The 26,278-nt window shown below is 36.8% G+C and overlaps 1 protein-coding gene across 4 annotated transcripts in view; it reads right to left on the reverse strand.

The window, feature by feature from the left end:
- CTNNA3 (catenin alpha 3) overlaps window positions 1-26,278 on the reverse strand; it is a 1,812,800-nt gene that overhangs the window by 598,012 nt on the left and 1,188,510 nt on the right. For all 4 annotated transcript variants that reach the window (XM_043926199.1, XM_043926196.1, XM_043926200.1 and 1 more), the window contains one exon: window positions 5,031-5,187. In XM_043926199.1, the coding sequence (XP_043782134.1) occupies window positions 5,031-5,187 (157 nt within the window). The remainder of the gene's footprint in view (window positions 1-5,030; window positions 5,188-26,278) is intronic.

Genomic DNA, 26,278 nt, shown 5'->3' on the forward strand with positions numbered 1-26,278 from the left:
GTCCTAAGAATCCATACTTTTCACAATTGACTCAGGAGGAAGTAAGAATGTTTTCAAGACCCCTATTTTTTTTAATGTATTGTTTTTATTGAAGGATAATTGCTTTACAGAATTTTGTTGTTTTAAGACCCCTAATCTTTATTCTTATAAAAACATCAAAATAATTTAGCATTGTTATCAACTACTGGAAGAAAATCCAAAAAGATGAAATGCTTACTTTAAAAATTTGAAAATGTAATATTCTCACGGTAATTCATAGTTTTTAAATCCTATGAACTAACCAGTCAGTCACTCTACCTGGCAAACAGAGAAACTGTGAATACAAACAGCATATTTTAAAAAGATAATTGTAAAGTAGTACCAGAGAGGTCATTCAAAATCTGTCCCACACAAAAGCTGCCAGATTGTGACGATGATTAGCCATCTTAAGAAAGGTAACTCATCCATAGGTTGGCCTATGATCTTGAATTTAGGACTTCTGACCTGGTACTAAAAATATGCATAAAGTCAACTAAATTCTCTCTCATTTATTTGACTGGGAAAATTCTGAGAAACCATTAGTGTTAGATAGGAAGTTAGGCATGAGCAACTAGGGGTGACCCAGTCAAAAAAGATTCAAGCTGATCTCAAACCTCACCCTAGACATACTCCAATGCAGCCCAAGAGAGCTCATAGATATGCTATAAAATAACCACAAAGACTTTTACAATTCCAGAGCATGTTACCTATGTGCACAGTGGATGCAAACTAACCACAGGGACTACTCCCGCTCTGGTACATGTGTCCCTGATGCACAGCTGTGTCCTCAAGTGACCTTAGGCAGCCAGGAGTCTATTAAATGTTCATAAATAGCCTATACATACATACATCTGATTATAACAGACTGAATTATGAGAAAGACATGCACAATAGAGCCAGTTGTTACATAACTTGCAACTGTCAATCAAAACTGTCAGTCCACACCCACCCAGATGAATATGTAAAAGCCCTATCTTAAAAATTCTGTACCTCATCATTCTAGCACCCGTGCCTCTCTTGGCTTGGCTCACCTCTCCCTTGAGGTGTTCTTTCTCTTGTTTCTTCAAGAAGAAATGCTTTTGCCATGAGTAAGACCTCAGACTCATCACTGTGCTCTTACCAAGGATAGAGCCCAATGAGGAAGGGGCCTTTTTGACACTCCCTATTTGCTAATATTATCTGTGGGAACTGGATATAATGAGAAACAGCACTAGAGCTCAGACTAAACTATCACAAAGTAAATTTATGAAGACAGAGAAACAAGAAAGCAGTGGGTGCCACTAAGTCATCCACTAAGTTTGGGGCAAACACATTTTTTTTTTTTCTCTAGTTAACAGCCACTTCCCATTTGTTCCTGCTGATAAAATCTCTAATTTTGTTTGTATAGTAAGTGACTAGTCAGAAAAGTTGAATTATGACTGGTCTAAGCCCAGTGAACTGCTAGGAAAAGTTTATGTCAGCTCACAAGAGCTATTTTTATGCATCTCTTCCCAATTCAGAGTTCAGTGGCAGTTGGAAACCTGCCAATGTGGGAGTATTTGTGTCACAGAAATCAAGCAAGTGCTATGAATTAGGACTATTACTCTCTCTGGCTACAGCCAGTTGTTAACCGTTTATCAGCAGTCAGAGCCCATCATGGAAATCCCATTTCCTTTTCCCATCTATCCGTCCAGGACTAGGTACAGGGCCAAACTCTGACCTATAACAAGAGGAGATCTGATGGAAATTATCTGGGAAAGATTTCCTCCTTGATATGTTAAAGCCAACAAGCCACCTCACCCTCCTACTTTAAGTTATACTGTGTAACTCTTTGAGATGTAACATGAGGGAAGGTCAACAGAAACCCAGATGCCTATATCAGTCATACTCCTGTAGCAATAGACAGCAAAAGGAAATGGGATTTCCATGACTGGCTCTGAGTGCTGGTAAGTGGTTAACAAACGACTGGTCTATGCTTTATTGACTATGCCAAAGCCTTTGACTGTGTGAACCACAGCAAACTGTGGAAAATTCTTAAAGAGATGGGAATACCAGACCACGTGACTGGCCTCCTGAGAAATCTGTATGCAGGTAAAGAAGCAACAGTTAGAACTGGACATGGAAAAACAGATGGGTTCCAAATCGGGAAAGGAGTATGTCAAGGCTATATATTGTCATCCTGCTTATTTATATGCAGAGTACATCATGAGAAATGCTGGGCTGGATGAAGCACAACCTGGAATCAAGATTGCCAGGAGAAATATCAATAATCTCAGATATGCAGATGACACCACCATTATGGCAGAAAGTGAAGAAGAACTAAAGAGACTCTTGATGAAGTGAAAGAAGAGAGTGAAAAAGTTGGCTTAAAACTCAACATTCAGAAAGCTAAGATTATGGCATCTGGTCCCATCACTTCATGGCAAATAGATGGGGAAATAATTGAAACAGTGACAGACTTTATTTTCTGGGGCTCCAAAATCATTGCAGATGGTGACTGAAGCCATGAAATTAAAAGATCCTTGCTCCTTGGAAGAAAAGTTATGACTAACCTATATAGCATATTAAAAAGCAGAGACATTACTTTGCCAACAAAGGTCCATGCAATCAAGGCTATGGTTTTTCCTGTAGTCATATATGGATATGAGAGTTGGACTGTAAAGAAAGCTGAATGCCAAAGAATTGATGCTTCTGAACTGTGGTGTTGGAGAAGACTCTTGAGAGTTCCTTGAACTGCAAGGAGATCCAACCAGTCCATCCTAAAGGAAATCAGTCCTGAATATTCATTGGAAGGACTGATGCTGCAGCTGAAACTCCAATACTTTGGCCACCTGATGCAAAGAACTGACTCATTGGAAAAGACCCTGATGCTGGGAAAGATTGAAGGCAGAAGGAGAAGGGGACAACAGAGGATGAAATGGTTGGATGGTATCACCGACTCAATGGACATGAGTTTGAATAAGCCCGGGAGTTGGTGATGCAGGGAGACCTGGCGTGCAGTAGTCCTTGGGGTCGCAAAGAGTCGGACATAACTGAGCAACTGAACTGAAGCAAACTGAATAACTCTGAATCACAACCAATCAAAGGGCAGGAAAGTAAGAACTGTCCACCCCAGGAACAGAAAATAATGGAGTGCCCTCTTTGCAGAGAATTTTAAAAACAATAATGAAACACATTAAATATTCACTTTTTATCACTACCCTGTATTGGCAATTCTAAAAAAATGTTAGTGATAAGATACTCCTTCCCACATGCAGGGACTATTCCTATCCAAGTCCTCTAGTGTGTTAGGAGTAGTAAGTCTACTATCTTAAATATCTAATGACGTGAAATAACTAATGATTTTTATTATTTAAGCAACTTTTATATGAGTTTTCTCTTACATGCAGGCAAAACATTCTTAAGTGCTTAATTTTTTTCACAGAAAGGAGCAGATTCAGAGGTTGCCAGATGAGGTGAATCCAGCACTAAAAGGAAAGCCGTGAGCCCCTTCTCTAAGGACCTACACAGCTGCTCAGATCCCAGGCTCCCCACTTTTCTCATCATGTGATTATGGCTCCTGTTCTAGTGTGTTCAGGAGATTCTCCCTACTGTGTCATCAAATGACTTATAATAAACTGCCTTTATACTGCCCACCACGAGCAGGTTTCTTCACCTTGTAACCAAAAGACCGTACTGAAAAACAGAACTTAGCATTTAACAACTAAATTACAAAAGACTGACCAAATAAAAAGTACTGATTGAATTCACATTGCAAAGTCTATACTCAGAAGATAGAAAATAGACAAAAACATGCTTAAGTATTGCTTAAAGTAGTTAAAATTTATCTAAGTGAAAATAAAAGAACAGATATATATGACATTTTTTTGAAAAAAATAATGTGGGAAAATTCAGCCAACTATTACCTATAAAAAGACGTAATGACACAATAATTTGAAAATATTTATTTCCATCTAGCATGAAGACTGCTGGATGGAAATAGATGAGATATCAGTAGTTGCTATTTCTGAATAGTGGTATCAAGGCATATTAATATTATTCCTGTTCATTTTCTATTATTTTCAAACTTTTAGCTGTAAAGTGATAAATTCAAAGTAGTTAACTAGCACATATTTTCTTTTCATTACTATGTTAAGAAAATACACTAGGTTACTATTGTTCAGGATGAGAATATATACATATATAATGAAATTAATAAGGTAGATGAAATACAATCAGGAAACATTTAAAAATATAAAATGATGTTTGAAATTCATGAGAAACTTCATTTTATAAAAAAGGATCATCACATTCCAAGAAAATCTATCTCTCAAAAAAATATGTAATTAATTTAATGAGAGGTATTTTTAAGAAAATAAAAAAATATTAAAAATATTTAGTTCTCTGCTGTTACAACAGTATAATCAAAACCTGAGTTATGTTTCTGAGAATATGGCTTTATGAGAGGAACTTCACAATCTTTTATTCTATTATGTGATGAAAGAATCATCTAGGTTTGACATGGAATCTCAAGCCTGTCTGTTATTTCTGTAGTTACACATTTAGACTTATTTTATTCTTTAGAACACCACTACTCAAACACATATGGTAGTTAAAGTATGTGTTATATTTCACATCAATAAAGAATTTTCCTATTTTTATTTTTTCCTATTTCCTACCTTTATTTTTCTGAGCGAAGAAAAACTTGGTTCAAAAAAATGTGGAGAAAAATCAAGAGATATAACTATATTAAGAGATGGGAAATAATGATTTATTTGAAAAGCCAGGAAATGCCTAAAATTTCCAGCCACTATTTTCAATTATCCTTTGCCCATGAATAGAGATTTCTTTCAGAGGGAGTGTAAATTGTTGATACGTATGGATTACAAGGCATGAGACTCATTATCCTAGATCATATATAGTAGCACTTTGCTTCCAGAAAGGCTATCATTAAAAAAGTCTCATAATATTTCATAAAATTAATTATATTTAGTATCATCCTATTGCAGAAAATGACAACAGCAAACACAGAAATTAAAAGATAAAAAACATACCAGATACAGCCAGGAAGTCATCAATGCTTGTAATGTCATCTACAGCTTCAGTGAGGACATGGATATGATTCTCCCACGTGTGCTTGTACATTTCCATGGTTTTTTTGACCACTTGACTTTTGGGTCTTGCAGCCAAAGCAAGTGCAGCATTAATAATCTATAAAAATACAGAATGTTCACTTGATGATTTATTTCAGAATACTTACCATTGTGCATATGACAATTTTTTTTTAATTAGATCTGTTTATGCCCTCGTGTGTAACTACTTTGCTTTTGGTAATAGTTTAATTTTATTTTTGGTAATTAATTTTAGAACTGTTTATCAAGCATCAATGTACTAAGAACTGCAAGAGATAACAAAGATAATAGATATCTGCCTATATAGAGATTGCATGTGACTTAATGAGAAGGACATCATATAACTCCAGCTCGGTAGAGTATGCAATACATACCATAATTACATAAATGATTGACAGTCTTTAGAGAGTAGAGAGATCACCTTCAGCAGCAATTCTAAGAAAAGGTTTCAGGAAAGAATAATGCTTAACTGGCCATTTGTATTTACTTAGCACAAGTAGGTAGTGAATCGTCATTGTATGCAAATCACAGGAAGAAAAGCTTTGACTTCCTTGAGGACTTGAAGAATTTTACCAGTAGATATTCATTGTTGATCAATTCTTTTGTTTGTCCACTCATCATCATTCAATATTTCAAAGATATTCTGAGGTTTTTGGTTTGTGTTTGTTTGAAGGGATCAAGCACTGTTCTTGGTTTTAGGGATATGGCAGTGAAAAAGCCTCCCCTGGTAGCTCAGACAGTAAAGAATCCGCCTGCAATGCAGAAGACCCAGGTTTGAGCCCTGGGTGGGGAAGATCCCCAGGAGAAGAAAATGGTAACCCACTCCAGTATTCTTGCCTGGAGAATTCCATGGACAGAGGAGCCTGGAGGGCTACAGTCCATGGGGTTGGAAAGAGTCAGATGTGACTGAGCAGCTTTCACTTTCATTTTCTTTCAATGAACAAGACACAAGAAAAAAAATCACTGTCTTCATGGAGCTTATATCCCAGTTAGGAGAGATAGTCAATTAGTGCTTGCTCACTTGCTCAGTTATGTCTGACTCTTTGTGATCCATGGACTGTAGCCCACCAGGCTCCTCTCTCCATGGGATTTCCCAGGCCAGGATACCAGAGTGGGTTGCCATTTCCTTCTCCAGGGGATCTTCCTGCTCCAAGGATAGAACCCATGGCTCATGCACTGGCAGGCAAATTCTTTACCACTGAGCCACCTGTGAAGCCCAGGCAATTAGCAAGTGAATTTAATAAAAATATATGGTCTCTTCTATGATTATAAGAATTAAGAAGAAAACATAGAGCAGAGAAAGGGGATTAGGCATGGAATTTTAGCAAGGCTTCACAGTGAAGGGGGCAGCATGGGTGGGAAAGAATTTGAAGAGAGAAGTGGCTATATTCAAAAGGCTGAGTAAACAGGAGAATTGCTATGAGATTGGTAAGTAGTCTCACCTAGAGCCTGGGTATGCAAAAGGAGCCCTTAACTGTCCTGCTCAAGATTGGAGCCTTATTTGGAAGGTACTGGAGAGTCCCTTTGACCTTTGAGTGATTTGCTCAGAACTACACTTTAAAAAGATTAATTTGGCAAAGGAGGCTACTGTAATAGGATACAAGAGTAAGAAAGAGCTTGGACTGCAATAGCAGAGGTGTTGAAAAAGTTTTGACGGACTTTTAATAATTTGAATTAGAATAGATCAATTATTGTCAAAAATATAATGCAGACATAAATGACTCTTTAGAAAATAATGCTTTAGAACATGGAAATATTCCCATAATAGTGTAATAACAGCAGCTTACAGAACATCATGCTTCATAAAATGCCACTTCTAGCAAATATGCTAGAACTAAAAGTTAGATAAATCCATACAAATAACAGTGGTTCTTTCAGAGTGATGGAATTTTCAGTGCTTTAATTTGATTTTGTGTGTGTAACTGAATTGTTCAGACTTTCTATGGGGAATATGCTTTAGTTGTATACTCAGAGTGAATGAAGTTATTCTTCAAAGAAAGGTAATTACTAAGGTTCTTCCACGATTAATGAAGAGAATGATTATAGTATTGATAGAAAATGAGAGATCAGAGGTTAAAAAGTCATTCAGGGTTGTAAAAGCAGATGTGTACAACTGTTTTGGAAGACATTGTTGAAGGGTATTAGATGTCAACCTTTCTAATACAGAGGTTGACTTTGAAGGGACTCTTGGCTCTCTACAAATTACATAGTGGTCAATCAGAGATATGAAATTGAATTTCATAAAAAAGCTGTCATTAATTCACTCATTTATTAGTTCATGCTTTGTAACAAATCAATGCTATGCAGCAACAATGTATCCAGTTCTACACTGAATACTAAGGGCATCACAGTGAAAAATATTTCATCATAGTTTCTAAAACAGCCCATGATCTAAAAGCGAAAGACAACCAAAACCAGCCAAATGCAACATACCAGTGAGTATCACTTTATCCTGTATCTGAATTCCCTTGGATAGCTTATTACAACAGATTCCTTAGCCACACACTAGAGTTTCTGATTCAGTTGATGTGCTTTGGAGCCTGAGAATTTGCCTGTCTAGCAAATTCCCAGGTGATAGTGATGCTATTGGTCTGGGGCTCCCAGTTAAGAAACCATTTTAAGTGTTAAAATGTAGGGGCTATTGTAAAAGTGAGCAGAAGATGCCTTAAAACATGTGGAAGAGGTACTCAGCTCCATAAGGAAAGATGTGTCAAAGGACTGAAATCTGAAAAATAAGTGGAAATTAGTATAAGGTTATATTCATTTAGGAAGAGGCAATAACTAGTACAATGAAGACCTAGAAGCAAGGTAGACCCTAACCTCATCTTCTTGGGAAGAGGAGATAGTAACAGAGTTGCAGAAAAATCAAAAAGATAATGGAAGAGAGAAAAGAACACAGGTTTGGAAAGCACCAATACATACAAGGAAAGGATAAAATGGAAAGTGATAAAGATGAGAAAAGAAATGATCAAGGAGGTAGAAAAGTAAGGTATTCAAGAGTCAAGATGAGGAAGAAACTATTTTCGAAAGGTCAAATACCATAGGAAAGTAAAGAATAATGAGGATTATAAATGACTTTTGAATTTGGAAAATAGGAATCATTGGTGTGGCAGAATATTGGATACAAGATTCATACTTCACCAAAATGTAATGACAACAATAATAAAAAGAAGCTTTTTTCTACTAAGTAACTTAAAGGTTGTGCCTCACTGGTGTGATTTTCCACAAATTACTGGAGGTATAGGAGGAAAGAAATTAATTGCTTGAAATTGTTATGTTGATATTCTCTTATTTCTTTTTTATGAAAGAGGAACACTTTGAATTTAAGGAAACACAACCTGCCTTTAGTAATAACAACTGCAGAATTCCCGAACTGTAGTTTTAGAGCTTTATTAACCTACTAACTTATAATGTAGGACAGGGAAGCCTGGCGTGTTGCAGTCTATGGGGTCGCAAAGAACCAGGCATGACTGAGTGACCTAACAAAAACAGCAACTACCAGTGCACACTGAGAGGCTCTGGCCTCTGGTGTTTCATCGTCCCTGCAGTTGAACAACTGGACACACGTGATTGTACTGCCATTATGCCTCACAGTCTCTGCATACTTTTTTTTTCATTTATTTTTATTAGTTGGAGGCTATAGACATGTGCATACTTTTTAAGTACTCATGCAGATCCCTTAGTGGTGATGTGGTATCAGAAATACATGGCACACTGTATTTTGTATGAACATTTTCAGTTCTGCAGCTGATTCTGTTTAACTGATTCAACACTACACACTAGGAGAGATATATATCCTACTTGACTCCTGATATTTAACTTAAAACTAAAAGCAGAAAAAAACTTGAATGATGTGCAACTCTTCTTTAAGGCAGACAAAATCTTCATCCCAGTGTCATCCTCCTAATATTTTAGATACATATCTTGAGAAGTGGGGGAGAATATTCTCAAATACTCCTTATGCATACCTAAAGATGACCTAAATTTAAAGTGAATGATGTTGCTTCCTGAGGCATCTTTCTTTAGATTATAGTTCAGATGTGTACATATCAGAATCACCCTTGGCCCCATTCATCACCTAATCATTTATTATCCTTTGAAACAGCATCTTTAACTTTAGGACCTTTTTATATCTTGTTGCTGTTGTTCAGTTGCTCAGTTCTTTCTGACTCTTTGGTACCCCATGGTCTGCAGCACACCAGGCTTCCCTGTCCTTCACTATCTCCCAGAGTTTGCTCAAACTCATGTCCATTGAATCGGTGATGCCATCTAACCATCTTATCCTCTGTCGTCCCCGTCTCCTGCCTTCAATCTTCCCAGCATCAGGGTCTTTTCCAGTGAGTCAGTTCTTCGCATCAGGTGGCCAAAGTATTGGAGTTTCAGCTTCAGCATCAGTCCTTCCAATGAATATTCAGGACTGATTTCCTTTAGGATGGACTGGTTGGATCTCCTTGCAGTCCAAGGGACTCTCAAGAGTCTTCTCCAACAACACAGTTCAAAAGCATCAATTCGTCAGTGCTCAGACTTCTTTATGGTTCAACTCTCACATCCACACATGACTACTGGAAAAACCATAGATTTAGACTACATGAACCTAAGTCGGCAAAGCAATGCATCTGCTTTTTAATATGCTGTCTAGGTTTTTCATAGTTTTTCTTCCAAAGAGCAAGCATCTTTTTATTTCATGGCTGCAGTCACCATCTGCAGTGATTTTGGAACCCAAGGAAATAAAGTCTGCCACTGTTTCCAATGTTTCCCCATCTATTTGTCAAGAAGTGATGGGACCAGATGCCATGATCTTAGTTTAACAGGACTATTTTTTTTTAATGATCTTATATATTAACAGGACTATTTTAATACCCTTCCAAATAGTTTCCTAACCCTAGACCCTATTTGCTCCAGGCCATTCTCCTTATGACAAACACATATATTTTTCAAATGCACAAGAGATCCTGTCCCATCCTGCCTGCTGTAATGACCGCCCTCATTTTAGCCTACATTCCAGCTGTCTTCAGCTTTATCTCCTGATCACACCATGTACCTCCATACTTCCACAATTTTTTTCTTACAACTGAATCTGCCTCAACACCATTGCTCCATCACTTTCCATTCTTTCGTCCTTCTGAGGAAACAACTCTTATCTCTTAGAAACCTGCTGAAATACCACTGCATACTGTGACATCTGTCCCATTCCCTATACCCCAGAACATGAACTGTCTTCTGTGTTTTAAAAGTACTGTGCCCATATAACCAAATAGTAATTATCATATTGCATGAGTGTTTATACACCTCTGCTCCATATGAGCCTCTTGATAGGAGGGACTGTGTTTTATTTATCCTTGCTTTTTGGTATATTAAGCATGCTAATTATAGTTCCCGCTGTATTTATTAACTCTCCCTAAAAGATATTAGTTGATTCAAGGTTTACTCTTAGAGAACAGCCATAGGAAGCCAAGTTCAGCATATTTTTTTTTTCCCTTTTCAAAACTATTTAGATCATACGCTGGTGTTCAACTCAAGGACAACCATTAGTAGTCACGGGCATGATGTAAAAGGTTAAGGCATTCAAATCTCTATTGAATATTTGAACAAAGACTTACATAGAGGTCTTATAGTAATATTAGAACCAGAGGGGGACTGATGGGGTTAAGGCCCTGAGGAAGTAGAACAAACCAAAGTTGAAAGAAGACACTATGAGTAGATCGAAGTTATGATGTAAAGAAAAGAAAGAGCATAGAGTAAAATAAGCCAGTCAATTGAAAGAAAAATGAATGAAACTGTGTACCCATCAAACAAAATCTTTTTATTCTCTCCTCTCCTCAGCCTATCAATCTGACTATTCTAGATACCTCATAAAAGTGGAATTATATAATATTTGACCTTTTGTGTGTGGCTTTTACATGTAGAACAATGCTTTCAAGGCCCATCTGTTGTAGCATGTGTCAAAACTTTATTTCTTTTTAAAGCTGAATAATATTCCACTATACATATATTTTGCTTATCCATTTCTCTGGTGATGGACATTTAGGTTGCCTCCACCTCTTGGCTACTGTGAGTCATGCATATGCAATGGTATACAAATATCTCATCAAGTCCTGGCTTTCAAATATTTCATTTATACACCAAAAATTTAATTTCTGGGTCATGGGGTAATTCTAAGTTAAACTTTTTTGAGGAAATGTCATACTGTTTTTCCACAGTGACTATACCATTTTACATTCTAACTGGCAATATACTAAGCTTCCAATTTCTCCACTTAAATGTCCTAAGCAGAGTTTCTAAGCAGTTCATTGGAATTAATATTTTGAATTCAATGAGGAAGATCCTACCACTATTCTCATTTTACTAGTGAGACAATAAAGGCATAAAGAGACTGGATAATTTGTGCAAAGTTATAGAGGGAACTCTAGATTGTAAGACAAGAGGCTTAAATTAGAGTTTTACTTTGCTTCAAACTGATTTTATATACCCAGAAGAGTCATATTGGTTCTTCCAGGACTCATTTTCCCAGAAGAATAGGTAAGTTTGCACTGAGTTTGGGGTGGGGGCAGTACTTGAGTTAGCTGATCCCTCTCAGGTTCCTTTGAACATACAGATTTAATACTATCAACTGATGTATATACGTCTCTTAAAAGAATCCTGAAAACAGTTACTTTCAAAGTGAAAATAAATCCATTTAATTTAATTTCCCTCAGAAATATTTCAGTATTGACATTCATACAAATAATCTTAAACATCTTAGTTAATATAACAAAAGCACTCTGTGGATTAAAAAGATGAGTTATGTGGAAGTACCTATAGGTCTGATTACCTCAATGTCATGGTGTGTAGAGAAAATTAAAATAACTAGATATATGATACCTCCAATACATCTAAGCTAGTGTGTGACAAGAATTTATATGAAATGTACTTAAACTGGTAACTGTAATAATTTTGGAATAGTAGCAATCATGGTAATGACATCACATTCAATGCTCCAATTTTGTGCATTCTTTTCGTAGTTTCTTAAATGATATTCTACTACCAAATGTTTCTCGCTTTCTTTGTTGGTATTTCCACTTTTCCTTAGTTTTGCTAATCTTTTCTTTTTTGTCTTCTTTAATTCATGGGAAACTATCATTGAGTTTTAAAAGTAAGCTATGTGATATTTGTCATCAAAGAATCTCCATAGTCACATCTTTACATTAAATTATAAAAGCATTTCGAGGCTGGGGAAGAGTGGTGGTGAGGAGGCGTAACCTGCCATAGACCCTCACAGGTTTATAAACAGCTAGATTGCATTCAACTTTGGCCTAATAGTGTTGCAGTCTCATTACTCCATGAAAGGATGATCCCTATATGAGAGCATTACTCACATGAATCTTCTCATGAGGCTTTAACTTGCATTTGTGTGTGTGTATGCTAAGTCACTTCAGTTGTATCCGACTCTTTGTGACCTTATGGATTGTACCCCATCAGATTCCTCTGTCCATGGGATTCTGCGGGCAAGAATACTAGAGTAGGTTGCCATGCTCTCCTCCAGGGAACCTTCCTAAATCAGGAATTGAGTCAAGGTCTCATATCTCCTGCACTGGCAGGTAGGTTCTTTACCACCTGGGAAGCATTTGGATACACAGAAAAAACCTACTCTCTGTATGTTGTGCTTATTGCTCAGTCATGTCCAACTCTGCAACCCCTTGGATGGTAGCACACCAGGCTCCTCTGTCCATGGGGATTCTCCAGGCAAGAATATTGGAGTGGGTTGCCATGTCCTCCTCCAGAGTATCTTCCCAACCCAAAGATCAAACCTAGGTTGCCTGTATTGCAGATGGATTCTCTACTGTCTGAGCCACCAGGGAAGCCCTACTGTAGCAATGAAAAGCAATTTTTAGAAAGGGAGCAGGGTGGGAATTTCCTGGTGGTTCAGTGGCTAGGACTTAGGTACTTTCACTGCTGAGGGTCTGGATTCAATCCCTGGTCTGGGAACTAAGATTTCACAAGCCCCACAGTCAGAAAATAAAGTAAAGTAAAATAAATAGGGGAGGGGTGCAAAGTTGATTTGGGGGATAGAGTCTTTGTATTTCTTTTACACATATTCTAGTACAAGCTTTTATCTCTCTTAATCCATACTGCTAGACCAAAGGAGAAAATTCAACCTAGGACTATTTAAGTTATGGAAAATGTAATGCTCCCTAGAAGGTTTGTAAAAGACAACTACTTTACAGGAAAATCAAAAATACTATTTTTCTGTTCTCTGTACTAATTATTAAGACAGGTTGGTGGTGTTTACTTGCTAAGCCGTGTCCAACTCTTCTGCAACCTCATAGACTGTAGCTCGCCAGCTCCTCTGGCCATGGGATTTCCCAGTCAAGAATACTAGAGTGGAATTCCATGCCCTCCTCCAGGGTATCTTCTGAACCCAGGGAAAGAACTTAGGTCTCTCTCTTGCAGGCGGAATCTTTACCATCTGAGCCACACAAATACACAAAGAATTTACAGTTTTGATCAACTCAATGATCATTTTGATGTTAATCATAAAAATGTCCCTTAAACAAAAATGAATTTAAGGAAAAATGAATCTAAAGAAACATTTTACTTTTTAGAGTTAACTATAATATAGTTAAATATAGCCAACATCCACTGGATCATCAAAAAAGCAAGAGAGTTCCAGAAAAATATCTATTTCTGCTTTATTGACTATGCCAAAGCTTTTGACTGTGTGGGATCACAATAAACTGTGGAAAATTCTGAAAGACATAGGAATACCAGACCACCTGACCTGCCTCTTGAGAAACCTGTATGCAGGTCAGGAAGCAACAGTTAGAACTGGACATGGAACAACAGACTGGTTCCAAATAGGAAAAGGAGTACGTCAAGGCTGCATATTGTCACACTACTTATTTAACTTATACGCAGAGTACATCATGAGAAACGCTGGGCTGGAGGATGCACAAGCTGGAATCAAGATTGCTGGGAGAAATATCAACAACCTCAGAGATGCAGATGACACCACCCTTATGGCAAAAAGCGAAGAAGAACTAAAGAACCTCTTGATGAAAGTGAAAGAGGAGAGTGAAAAAGTTGGCTTAAAGCTCAACATTCAGAAAACTAAGATCATGGCATCCAGTCCCATCATTTCATGGCAAATAGATGGGGAAACAGTGGAAACAGTGATAAACTTCATTTGTTTGGGCTCCAAAACCATAGCAGATGGTGATTGCAGCCATGAAATTAAAAGATGCTTACTCCTTGGAAGGAAAGTTATGACCAACCTAGATAGCATATTAAAAAGCAAAGATATTACTTTGCCAACAAAGTTCCACCTAGTCAAGGCTATGGTTTTTCCAGTAGTCATGTATGGATGTGAGAGTTGGACTATAAAGAAAGCTGAGTGCCAGAGAATCTATGCTTTTGAACTGTGGTGTTGGAGAAGACTCTTGAGAGTCTCTTGGACTGCAAGGAGATCCAACCAGTCCTTCCTAAAGGAGATCAATCCTGGGTGTTCATTGGAAGGTCTGATGTTGAAGTTGAAACTCCAATACTTTGGGCACCTGATGCAAGGAACTGACCCATTTGAAAAGACCCTGATGCTGGGAAAGATTGAGGGCAGGAGAAGAAGGGGACCACAGAGGATAAGATGGTTGGATGGCATCACCAACTCAATGGACATGAGTTTGGGTAGGCTCCAGGAGTTGGTGATGGACAGGGAGGCCTGCCGTGCTGCAGCTCATGGGGTCGCAAAGAGTCGGATATGACTGAGTGACTGAACTGAACTGAACTGATAATATAGAACTAAAATCAGAGAAAATTTGCTTAAAAAAAGAAAATTCTGAAATCAGTACTGTGTATTACAAATTAAGGTAATGCAAATACCTTAATTTCTAGTGATGAAACAAACAAAAATAACCAAGATTTTTTGGATTCATTTTAATATGCCACTCATGTATTTAATAAGTTTAGAATTTATAGTAGAAAAAGATATTTGCCATTTTCCAAATCATTTGGGATCAGGTGGAGGAATCAAAAATGAATTTGATAGCTTTGCCAAATTGATAAACTCTCTTTTAAAGAAAAAAAAAGTTATTTTATATCAGAAACATCTACAAAGTTCCTTTTAAGGCACCAGCAATTCCACATAAGTGTAAAAGCAAAGGGGGGCTTCCCAGATGGCTAAGGGGTAAAGAAATTACTTGCCAAGCAGGAGACGAGGGTTCAATCCCTGGGTCAAGAAGATCCCCTGGAGAAGGAAATGTCAACCCAATCCAGTAAAATCCCATGGAAAGAGGGGCCTAGCATGCTATAGTTCATGGAGTAACAGTCAGACATGACTTAGCAACTCAACAACAGCAAACAAAGGCAAAACATAAGCTATTTATTAAATTTTAAATGTACTTTATGATAAGAGTTTGGAAAATTTTTAAATTTAAAAAAGTATATATTTGCAATGTCTGAATGCTTTGGATTAGACATTCTCTCCATGTGTTTGGATTTTCTGAAGATTTAACTTGGTCTTATCTAAAAGCATGAACTGAAAAGAGTTCAAAAACATTAGGAGACTTAATGTTTTTAATTGTCAAGAGTGTTTTCTATTTATCTACTATTTATCTAAAGCAGAAAAACAGACAAAACAAACTCAGAAAAATGGACACAACTTGGTGACTGAACAACAAGAGAGAAAAGTCACACACAAATATTTGATAAAGGTTAACAGGTATATAAAACCCAGATCATATAAAGCAATATTTTCCCTGCACTTCCAAGATGTTTTAACAAGATATGTACATAGGATACAGGGTAAGAAGTGGGTTAAAATAGTCAAGGATGACTTGCTCTATTTTTCTCATTACTTTTATTCTCACTCTTTCTCCCTCCAGTGGGTCCCTAGAAGAGACATTTTCTTAAAGTTCTTGACCTAGCATTTTGGCTTCTTGGATATTAAGTCTGCTGCCGCAAGTCTACACTCTGGTACCATTATCTCTCAATGGAACCATTAAGGTAACTTTAACCCTGGTTCCAGCCACTCTCTATAATCTAATATTTCTGAATTACAAATCTCATGACATTCCCATCTGTCTCTTAGGATAAATGCAAAACTACCTAACTTGGCTTTAAAGGTCTGAAATATTTGATGCCTGTTTATTTCTCTAGCATCATTTATCATCAGTTCCCCTTTCTACCTCTTTTTAGGTAACTAATCCATCTAACAGAGGTCACAACAAGAATAATTCATCTAATAGAGGTCACTTCCTCAGGAAAACTTTATCAAATCCAAGTAATCTAGGTCAAGTTTCTAGTGATATACTGTCATAAAACAATACATTTTTCTCCTTGCGTATTTATCTTATTATGTAATGGGATGTCCATTAGAGTGAACTTTGAGTTCACTTGACATGTGATCCGTATCCCTGACTGTACTGAAAGGCATGACTTCTAATGTTTCAATGTTATCTCCCCAGGGCATGTGCAAAGTGTCTAGTAGGATCTCCTTTCCATATAACTAGGCTCCAGTCTCCAGTTCCTCCTACTTTGCTAGCCTACACATTTAACAAAGCCTTTTCCCAAGCAAGTACCTCCCTACAAGGAACTTTTATACTAGTACCTAAAATAAAAGCAATTTTAAAAGTCTATATTGATTTTCTTATAACTAAAGAATGGAATCACAGGGAGAAGTATGGAGGCACTGATAAGGTTTGTATTCAAAAGAAAAGGTGCTGATTAAATCTTCATAGTAAGATATTTTGAGTGCCATTCCAATGAGGAACATTGGCCAATGGACTGCACCACCAGGACTTGCTTATATTTCAATATTAGAGAAACTAGAGTTAGAGAAAGGTAAACATTAAAATGGAATTTTTCCTATTGAATTACCATACTAAAAAATTCACCAATTTGCTAATTGTTCAGATTTGAATTCTGTAACTTTGTCAGCTAGGGTCAGAACAGGAAAACAAGAAGGAATCCAAGATGGAAAGTCAGTTAAGAAATATTGTAGCAATCTTAACCACATAGTCAAGACAAATAAGGGAGTGTTCTATCAACTATTCAAATTGCCCTGAGATAATAAAAAAGCAAACCCTTTTATTACCAATGTATAGATGGAAAAGCAAAAATAAAATTAAGAAAAATAGAATATATTAATAACAAACTATCAGAAAGATAAAGCAAAAAGGTTCCAAACAAAATAACATCAAAAAATAAATAGCTAGGAATAAATTTAATCAAGAAGGTGGAAGATCTATACTCTGAAAATTATAGGTAAAGAAAATTGAAGATGATACAAAAAAATGGAAAGATAGCCCATGTTCTCAGATTGGAAGAATCCATATTGCTAAAGTTTCCATACTATGCAAATCATCTACAGATTTAATAAAAATCCTTATCAAAATACCATGACTTTTTTTTTCACAAAACTAGAATAATCCAAAAATTTACATGGACCCATGAAAGACCCTGAATTGCCAAAGCAATCTTGGGAAAAAAGGACAAAACTGGAGGTAATACACTTCCTGATATCAGACTATACTACAAAGCTACAGGAATCAAACAGTATCGTACTGGCACAAATCACAGACATAGACCAACGGGACAGAATGTAGAGTTCAGAAATAAACTCACATCAATGGTCAATTAGTCTATGACAAAGGATAAAACACCAGGCAACAGAAAAAAGATAGTATCCTCAACAAGTGGTGCTAGGAAAACAGAACAGCTATATGTAAAATAATGAGATTAAAATCTTTTCTTACATCATAAAAAATATAAACTGTAAATGAGTAAATATCTAAATGTAAGCCCTGAAACCATAAAACTCCTAAAGGAGAACACAGGCAGAATACACTTTGATATATATTTTGGCAACATTTTTTTGGGTCTATCTCCTAAGGCAAAATAAATAAAAGCAAAAATAATCAAATGGAGCCTAATCAAACTTAAAAACATTTGCACAGCAAAGGAACAATTGGCAAAATGAAAAGACAAGCTATGGAATGGGAGGAAATATTTGCAAGTAATATGACCAATAAAGGGTTAATATACTATATCTATCTATCTCGATATATATATACACACTTATAATACATATATTTTATAATAGCACATATTAGTATATAGTATATATATAATATATTTATACTATGTATAAATATGTATGTGTAGTGCGTGTGTATGTATATATGCATATATATAGAGAGAGAGCTTATACAACTATCAAGAAAAAACTTCCAAAAATTGATAAAAGATCTGAAAAGACAGTTTCCCAAAGAAGACACACAGAGATAGTTAACAGGCACACAAAAATATGCTCAATGTTGCTAATTTATTAGGGAAATGCAAATCAAAACCACAGGAGATATCATCTCACACCTGTCAGAATGAGTATCATCAAACAGACCACAAAAAATCAAATATTGGAGATGATATGGAGAAAAGGGGACCCTCGTACATTGTTGCTGGGATTGTAAATTGGTACAATCAGTAAGGAAAACATTATCAAGTTTCCTCAGAAAACTAAAAATAGAATTACCATATGACCCAGCAATTCTAATTTTGGGTATACCTTTGAAAAATATGAAAATACTAACTGTAAAAGATACGCACACCCAAATGTTCATAGCAGCATTATTTACAATAGCCAACTTACGGAAATAACCCAAGTGTCCATCAACAGGTAAGTGAATAAAGAAGCTGTGGTGTGTTTATATGTGTGTATTCTATCAAATGTGTGTGTGTGTGTGTGTGTATGGGGGGGAATATACATTTTATATATATATGTACACACACACACACATATATGTATATATATATATGATAGAATATTACCAGACATAAAAAATAATGAAATTCTATCATTTGCAACAAATGGATAGACCTAGAGAGTATTCTGCTCAATGAAATAAGTCAGAGAAAGATAGATACTATGTTTTACCACTTATATGTGGAATCTAAAATAAAAAAACAATGTATATAACAAAACAGACTCACTGATATAGGAAACAAACTAATGGATACTAGTGGGGTGAAGGAACAGAGGAGAGGCAAAATCTGGGTATGGGATTGAGAGATAAAAATTATTATGTATAAAATAGATACAGAAAAAGGCTATATTGTATGGCACAGGGAAACATAGCCATTATTTTGTAAAAACTTCAAATGCAGTATCATCTATAAAATATTGAAACACTATGCTGTATACCTAAAACTAGCATAATACTCTAAATCAACTACAGTTTAATTTAAAAAAAAGGAAAAATAGATGCTACCAACAAAATTGAATATTAGTAAATTTTTCTAAGCTTCTGTTTTATAAAGCTCTGAAGACAGGGAGAGAGAGAGAGGGAGTAAAACAAAATTCCCTGAGAATGAATTTGAGTTGTCTTTCTCAATTAGAAGCTTTGTATATATAGTCAGGCAACCCATTCTTTATATTTTCTCTTTAATCTGTCAAATTTGGAATATGATGTCTATCCAATAGAATTACTTAGAACCAAATAGTAAAGTATAGTATATTAGGAGTGATTTCAAAACATAAACTATATAACTTTAAGGTATTATTATGCACAAAAAAATCCTGAATTTTTTAAAGCAATTAAGAGTGAGAATTTGAGGAGAAAGTAATTTTCATTCTGGAAATGGAAGAAAAGATAATCATTTTTCCATATCAAATAATTATAAACATTAGTTTTGGAAATTTACTATATTAGAGAAGACTTCTTCCTGATCAGAAAAGACTGTAAAAGTTCTGGATGTTTATTTCACTCTCTAGGACCTGGAGTCCCTAATTGCTGAAGCATATTCACTGGTGCATGTGAAGTACCACAGTAATGCCCTACTTATTGTAATAACTACACACTGAAGAAGCAATGGCCTACATTCTGAGAACTCTCTTTGGGAGTACGCTTCTTAAGTAAAGCAAACAATCTGAATTTTCAGCTGCTAATGAGTTAGTTGATAGATATTACCCTAGGAAGATATAATGATACTATACACTGGAAAACAGCCACTCTTCATTGAATGCAGAACTGAAATTCTTAATTTTAATGTACTATTTTTTTTTTTTTTTTGTTCAGCAGCCTTGAGCCATAACATCCATAGTAAAAGATAAATAAAGCTGTGACTTTTAATTACAGACGTGAATATGCTGGGCTATGTATAGAACTCAGGAATAAAGTACTGCTGCTTCCTGGAAGCTGGACCCACGCAAATTAGGTTGAGTAGGACACAGTCTACGAACAGGAGGAAATACTGTCTGGGGAAATATAGATGACAAACCTACTATGACTTTTAGCAGCTGGCTGGGTCTATTTGAAGAGCTAATGTCATTTCACATAATGGATTGGGAAGAACTGGATGCTCTCCATGATGCAGACCAAGCATAATTTTTATGATGACTGAGTTTTCTTGACATAAAAGACATTATGTTTCCTTCCATTTTCTAGCCTCATTTTCAGTCCTCCTAATTAGGAATGGGAAGGAATGGTCTGTAGGATGAGGCAATAGTTGCAGTGAAGATTCAAGGGGTAATTAACATGCAAAATTCACAAAATTATAACCAGTTGAATGTGATGGACAAGAATTAAGAAGGAATTAAGGATAGCTATCACTTTGATGACAAAGGTCTGTATAGTCAAAGCTATAGTTTGTCCAGTAGTCATGTACAGATGTGAGAGTTGGCCCTTAAAGAAGGCTGAATACTGAAGAATTGATGATTTCAAATAGTGGTGCTGGAGAAGACTCTTGAGAGTCCCTTGGGCTGCAAGGAGATCAAACCAGTCAATTCTAAAGGAAATCAATCCTGAATATTCAATAGAAGGACTGATGCTGAAGCTGAAGTTTGGTCACCTGATGTGAAGAGCTGTACTCACTGGAAAAGACCCTGATGCTGGGTAAGATTGAGGGTAGGAGGAGAAGGGGATGACAGAGGATAAGATGGTTAGACAGCATCATCAACTCAATGGAGATGAACTGGAGCAAACACCAGGAGATGGTGAAGGATAGTGAAGTCTGGCATGGTGCACTCCATGGGGTTGCAAAGAGTTGGACACAGCTTAGCAACTGAACAACAACAAAAAAGGATAGTTCCCAAGTTTCTGGCTTGACTTACCAGTTAATGGTATTTCCAATGACAGAAATAAAAACTACAGAAGATATGTCTTAGGAGAGAAAAATTGTTAGTCACAAAAGCTCAAGATTAAATCAGAAGTGAAGCATTTTATGTGCAACAAATTTTTTACCAAAAAAGACTTAAATAAAATTTAAAACTACTGATGGATCATTTAGTTGAATTTGGTGGACTTTTTTTTTTTCTTTCATAGGAACTGTTTTCACTTTTCTAATAACATGAGTGGTTTGTTCACTTTGACAAGTGATTTTAAAAACAAATTTGTGATGTAAGAAAATAAATAGCAATTAGCTCCTGTGTGGAACCTGATTATTAGCTTAACAATTCACAGAAGCTAAAGATGCACAATAGTAAGGGTGAATAGGATTAGGACCACAGTGACAACACCAGACTACCACTTTGTGTTTCAGAGCATGAAATTCACTTATATTTAAGGTTCAATATTTTTTAATGCAAAGACAAAATAGATGGTAACACAGAACCCAATCCATACAATGGTTTCACTCATTAACTTCGAAAAATCTACCACTCAAAGTAAGATTTTTCTTAGTTAATTTATATTTATGTGAGATAAACTGAAGGCAAGCTTTTGTGGACCCTTCCATTTCCCTTTAAAGAATGGGTCTTCTCCATGATGTTATTAAAATCAGCCAAAAGGATTAATATCTCTTCAAAGCAGAAGGGAAAAAAAAAAGAAAACCATATTTTCAGGTGTTCCACTAAGATCTTTTCACTGTACTGAAACACTAAAAGATGTAAGTCATTGTTTTGATGAATTTGTAGGAGAGAAAGTGGTCTCCCCGTCCTACTCCTCCGCCATCTTGGCTCCTCCCCCCAGTGTGGAGATTTCTTAAAAAACTGGAAATAGAACTGCCATATGACCCAGCAATCCCACTCCTGGCATACACACTGAGGAAACCAGATCTGAAAGAGACACGTGCACCGCAATGTTCATCGCAGCACTGTTTATAATAGCCAGGAAATGGAAGCAACCTAGATGCCCAACAGCAGATGAATGGATAAGGAAGCTGTGGTACATATACACCATGGAATATTACTCAGCCGTTAAAAAGAATTCATTTGAACCAGTCCTAATGAGATGGATGAAACTGGAGCCCCTTATACAGAGTGAAGTAAGCCAGAAAGATAAAGAACATTACAGCATACTAACACATATATATGGAATTTAGAAAGATGGTAATGATAACCCTATATGCAAAACAGAAAAAGAGACACAGAAATACAGAACAGACTTTTGAACTCTGTGGGAGAATGTGAGGGTGGGATATTTCAAAAGAACAGCATGTATACTATCTATGGTGAAACAGATCCCCAGCCCAGGTGGGATGCATGAGACAAGTGCTCGGGCCTGGTGCACTGGGAAGACCCAGAGGAATCGGGTGGAGAGGGAGGTGGGAGGGGGGATCGGGATGGGGAATACGTGTAAATCCATGGCTGATTCATATCAATGTATGACAAAACCCACTGAAATGCTGTGAAGTAATTAGCCTCCAACTAATATAAAAAAAAAAAATTTAAAAAATAAATAAATAAAATTTAAAAATAAATAAATAAATAAATAAAAGATGTAAGTCAGCCCTCAGGACGTATCACAAAGTCACCATCACCAGCAGAAATAGTAATAACCACCTTCTCCATAAGTCAATCATAGACACTGTCTTTATATTAGATAGTACACTCTTTCTTACGTTTGCTGCAAAAGTTGGTAGAAGCCCTTGTTAAAGCTCTTTCAACGTAGTGGCCTTAGAATTTTTAGAGTAACTGATGTTACTGGACTTAGCATACCAGCTTTGCTATTTCTGGGAAAGATGTTTCCAGAGCTTAGTGCTTATAAGTCCACTGTGTTTAGAGCTGAAATATTAAGTGACTTTGGAAGTATTGGGTCTTCTCTGATAGCTCAGCTGGTAAAGAATCCTCCTGCAATGCAGGAGACCCAGGTTCAATTCCTGAATTGGGAAGATACCCTGGAGAAGGGAAAGGCTTCTTACTCCAGTATTCTGGCCTGGACTGTATAGTGCATGGGGCCCCAAAGAGTGGGACACAACTGAGCAAATTTCACTTTCACTTTGGAAGTATTGACTTTGAGCTTGATTAACACTTCCTGTGAGAAGTTTTAAGAAGGGGGCAGTGTTGCAACCAGCATAACCAAAAACAAAGTGCTTGCTTCACAGGCAGTTCAGCCTGCATGCTTCTAGAGCATACACATGACTTTGGTGAATCAGGCATTTGAAACTTTTCTGATAAACTTTCTAAATAATTATCAAAATGTCATTTGAACCTGATAGACTAACCAGTGAAAATATAAGGAAAATTACTGACTTTAAGCATCCTGTTGTCAGGAGGTGCTATGAATATAAAGAAAAGATAAATGTCTTCCACAATAATACTGTCCCAATGTAAAAGAAATCCATCCTAGCTAGATTTTAGCTGGGTAGGAAAAAAGCAATTTTAGAGATAGTTAATACACTTCAGTCTCCCAGTTTAACTTACTTTCACTAGGCTTTTTTTTTCTTTTTGTGTGTGATAGCTCTATTATTTTATTATTCCTCAGCTTTTCAGTTTTATTTGTTTGCTTACAAGATGTATCTTGCCAATCTATAGGATTTTTTCTGGAAACTGCTATGGGCAGAGGAGCCTGGCAGATTATAGCCCATGGAGTCACAAAGAGCTGGACACAACTGAGCACACATCAACCTGCAGAACTTTTGTTCCAGTGTGATGATGCTTGGTAAAGTACTACGGGCATCACTGTTGGAACTTCATCATGTTATATCATCTCAGAGAACTGTGGAAAACCTTGTCTCAATGTGTTGTAGGGTCAAGTAGTACCCTCAGTATCACCTGCATTGTTAGGCATGCAGAATCTCAGGTGCTTATTAGACACTGAATCAGAGATCTGCATTTTAACAAGATCCTCAGATTATTCATAGGCACATATTTAAAAGCACTACTCTAAATATTGAAAAGCACTGACCTAAAGGATTAAAATTAAAATTACTTAAGTAAAATAACCATAATACTTCCTGGTTGATGTTTAATATTTCCTTCCCTTTCTTAACTAATTCAGAAAATGAATTAACCCATTTTCCCTTCATTTTAGCAAACTCTCCTTCTTTTATCTCTATTTGTTATCATCACACACAACAAAAAAAGAACCACCACTACCATAAATACCAATAACAAAAACAGACATTAAATTCTTGCTGGAGATACAAATACAAGCCATAGTCCCTGAGCTAGAATCCAAGATGCTTTCGAACTGTGGTGCTGGAAAAGGCTCTTGAGAGTCCCTTGGACTGCAAGGAGATCCAACCAGTCCATCCTAAAAGATATCAGTCCTGGGTGTTCATTGGAAGGACTGATGCTAAAGCAGAAACTCCAATACTCTGGCCACCTCATGCGAAGAGTTGACTCATTGGGAAAGACCCTGATGCTGGGAGGGATCGGGGGCAGGAGGAGAAGGGGGATGACACAGGATGAGATGGTTGGATGGCATCACCGACTTGATGGACATGAGTTTGAGTAAACTCCGGGAGTTGCTGATGGACAGGGAGGCCTGGCGTGCTGCGATTCATGGGGTCGCAAACAGTAGGACACGACTGAGCAACTGAAATGAACTGAGCCCATTCTGGGAATTTTATCCTCAGAACAAACACATCTTAATAATTACCAATGATTTTAACCCATTTGTTAACAAATCAATCAATAATTTCAATAGAGAATCTGCGTAAGTTTCCTCTTGTTATTTCCTGTACAAATTCTATCATCATGCAGGGGTAGCTTCAATCATATCCTTCTAAATCTATAGGATACATATCATAAAAGAACATGATCTCTTTCATTTCTGCTCAATCTGCCAGAACTACAAATACTTGCTCAAATTTAATCACACTAGTTTGACATCTCCATGGTGATTTTATTCTGTACTGCCATTTCCAGATCGCTTGCAAAAATGTTAGTGTTGCTGTTGTTCAGTCACTAAGTTGTGTCTGACTCTTTGTGACCCCATGGACTGCAATACACCAGGCTTCCTTGTCCTTTACTATCTCCCAGAATTTGCTCAAACTCATGTTCATTGTTGCCCCCCCACCCCCCACAACCTCCTCCACTCAACCCTTCATAGCATCAGAGGCTTTTGCAATGAGTTGGCTCTTTCTGTCATGTAGCCAAAGTATTGGAGCCTCAGCTTCAGCATCAGTCCTTCTAATGAATATTCAGGGTTGATCTCCTTTAGGACTGACTGGTTTGATCGGCTTGCTGTCCAAGGGACTCTAGAGAGTCTTCTCCAGCCCCATGGTTCAAAAGCATTAATTCTTCAGCACTCAGCCTTCATTATGGTCCAGATTTCACATCTGTACATGACTACAGGAAAAGTCATTGCTTTGAAATAGATGGACCTTTGTTGGGAAAGTGATGTCTTTGTTTGTTAATATGCTGTCTAGGTTTGTCATAACTTTACTTCCAAGGACCAAGCATCTTTTAATTTTATGGCTGCAGTCACCATCCTCAGTGATTTAGGAGTCCAATACAGTCTGCCACTGTTACCATTTTTCCCCCATCTATTTGTATGAAGTGATGGGATGCCATGATGTTAGCTTTTTGAATGTTGAGTTTTAAGCTTTTTTACACTCCTCTTTCACTTTCATTAATATACTCTTTAGTTCCTCTTCACTTTCTGCCATTAGAGTGGTGTCATCTGCATATCTGAGGTTATTGATATTTCTCCCAGCAATCTTGACTCCAGCTTGGGATTCATCCAGCCAGGCATTTTGCATGATGTACTCTGTGAAGTACATTTGTAAGGCATCCTGAGACAATCATTTTGCCTTTCTGCATTTCTTTTTCAGCTTCAGGTCTTTTTGCTCACTGTATACAGATTCCCCATATTTGGCTGCAAAAAATATCATCAATCTGATTTAAGTATTGACCATCTGGTGATGTCCATGTATAGAGTCATCCCCAGTGTTGTTGGAACAGAGTGTTTGCTATGACCAATGCATTCTCTTGGCAAAACTCTGTTAGTCTTCGCCCTGCTTCAGTTTGTACTCCAAGG

The sequence above is a fragment of the Cervus elaphus genome, chromosome 15, assembly GCF_910594005.1.
Source record: "Cervus elaphus chromosome 15, mCerEla1.1, whole genome shotgun sequence".
NCBI classification, from domain to species: Eukaryota; Metazoa; Chordata; class Mammalia; order Artiodactyla; family Cervidae; genus Cervus; species Cervus elaphus.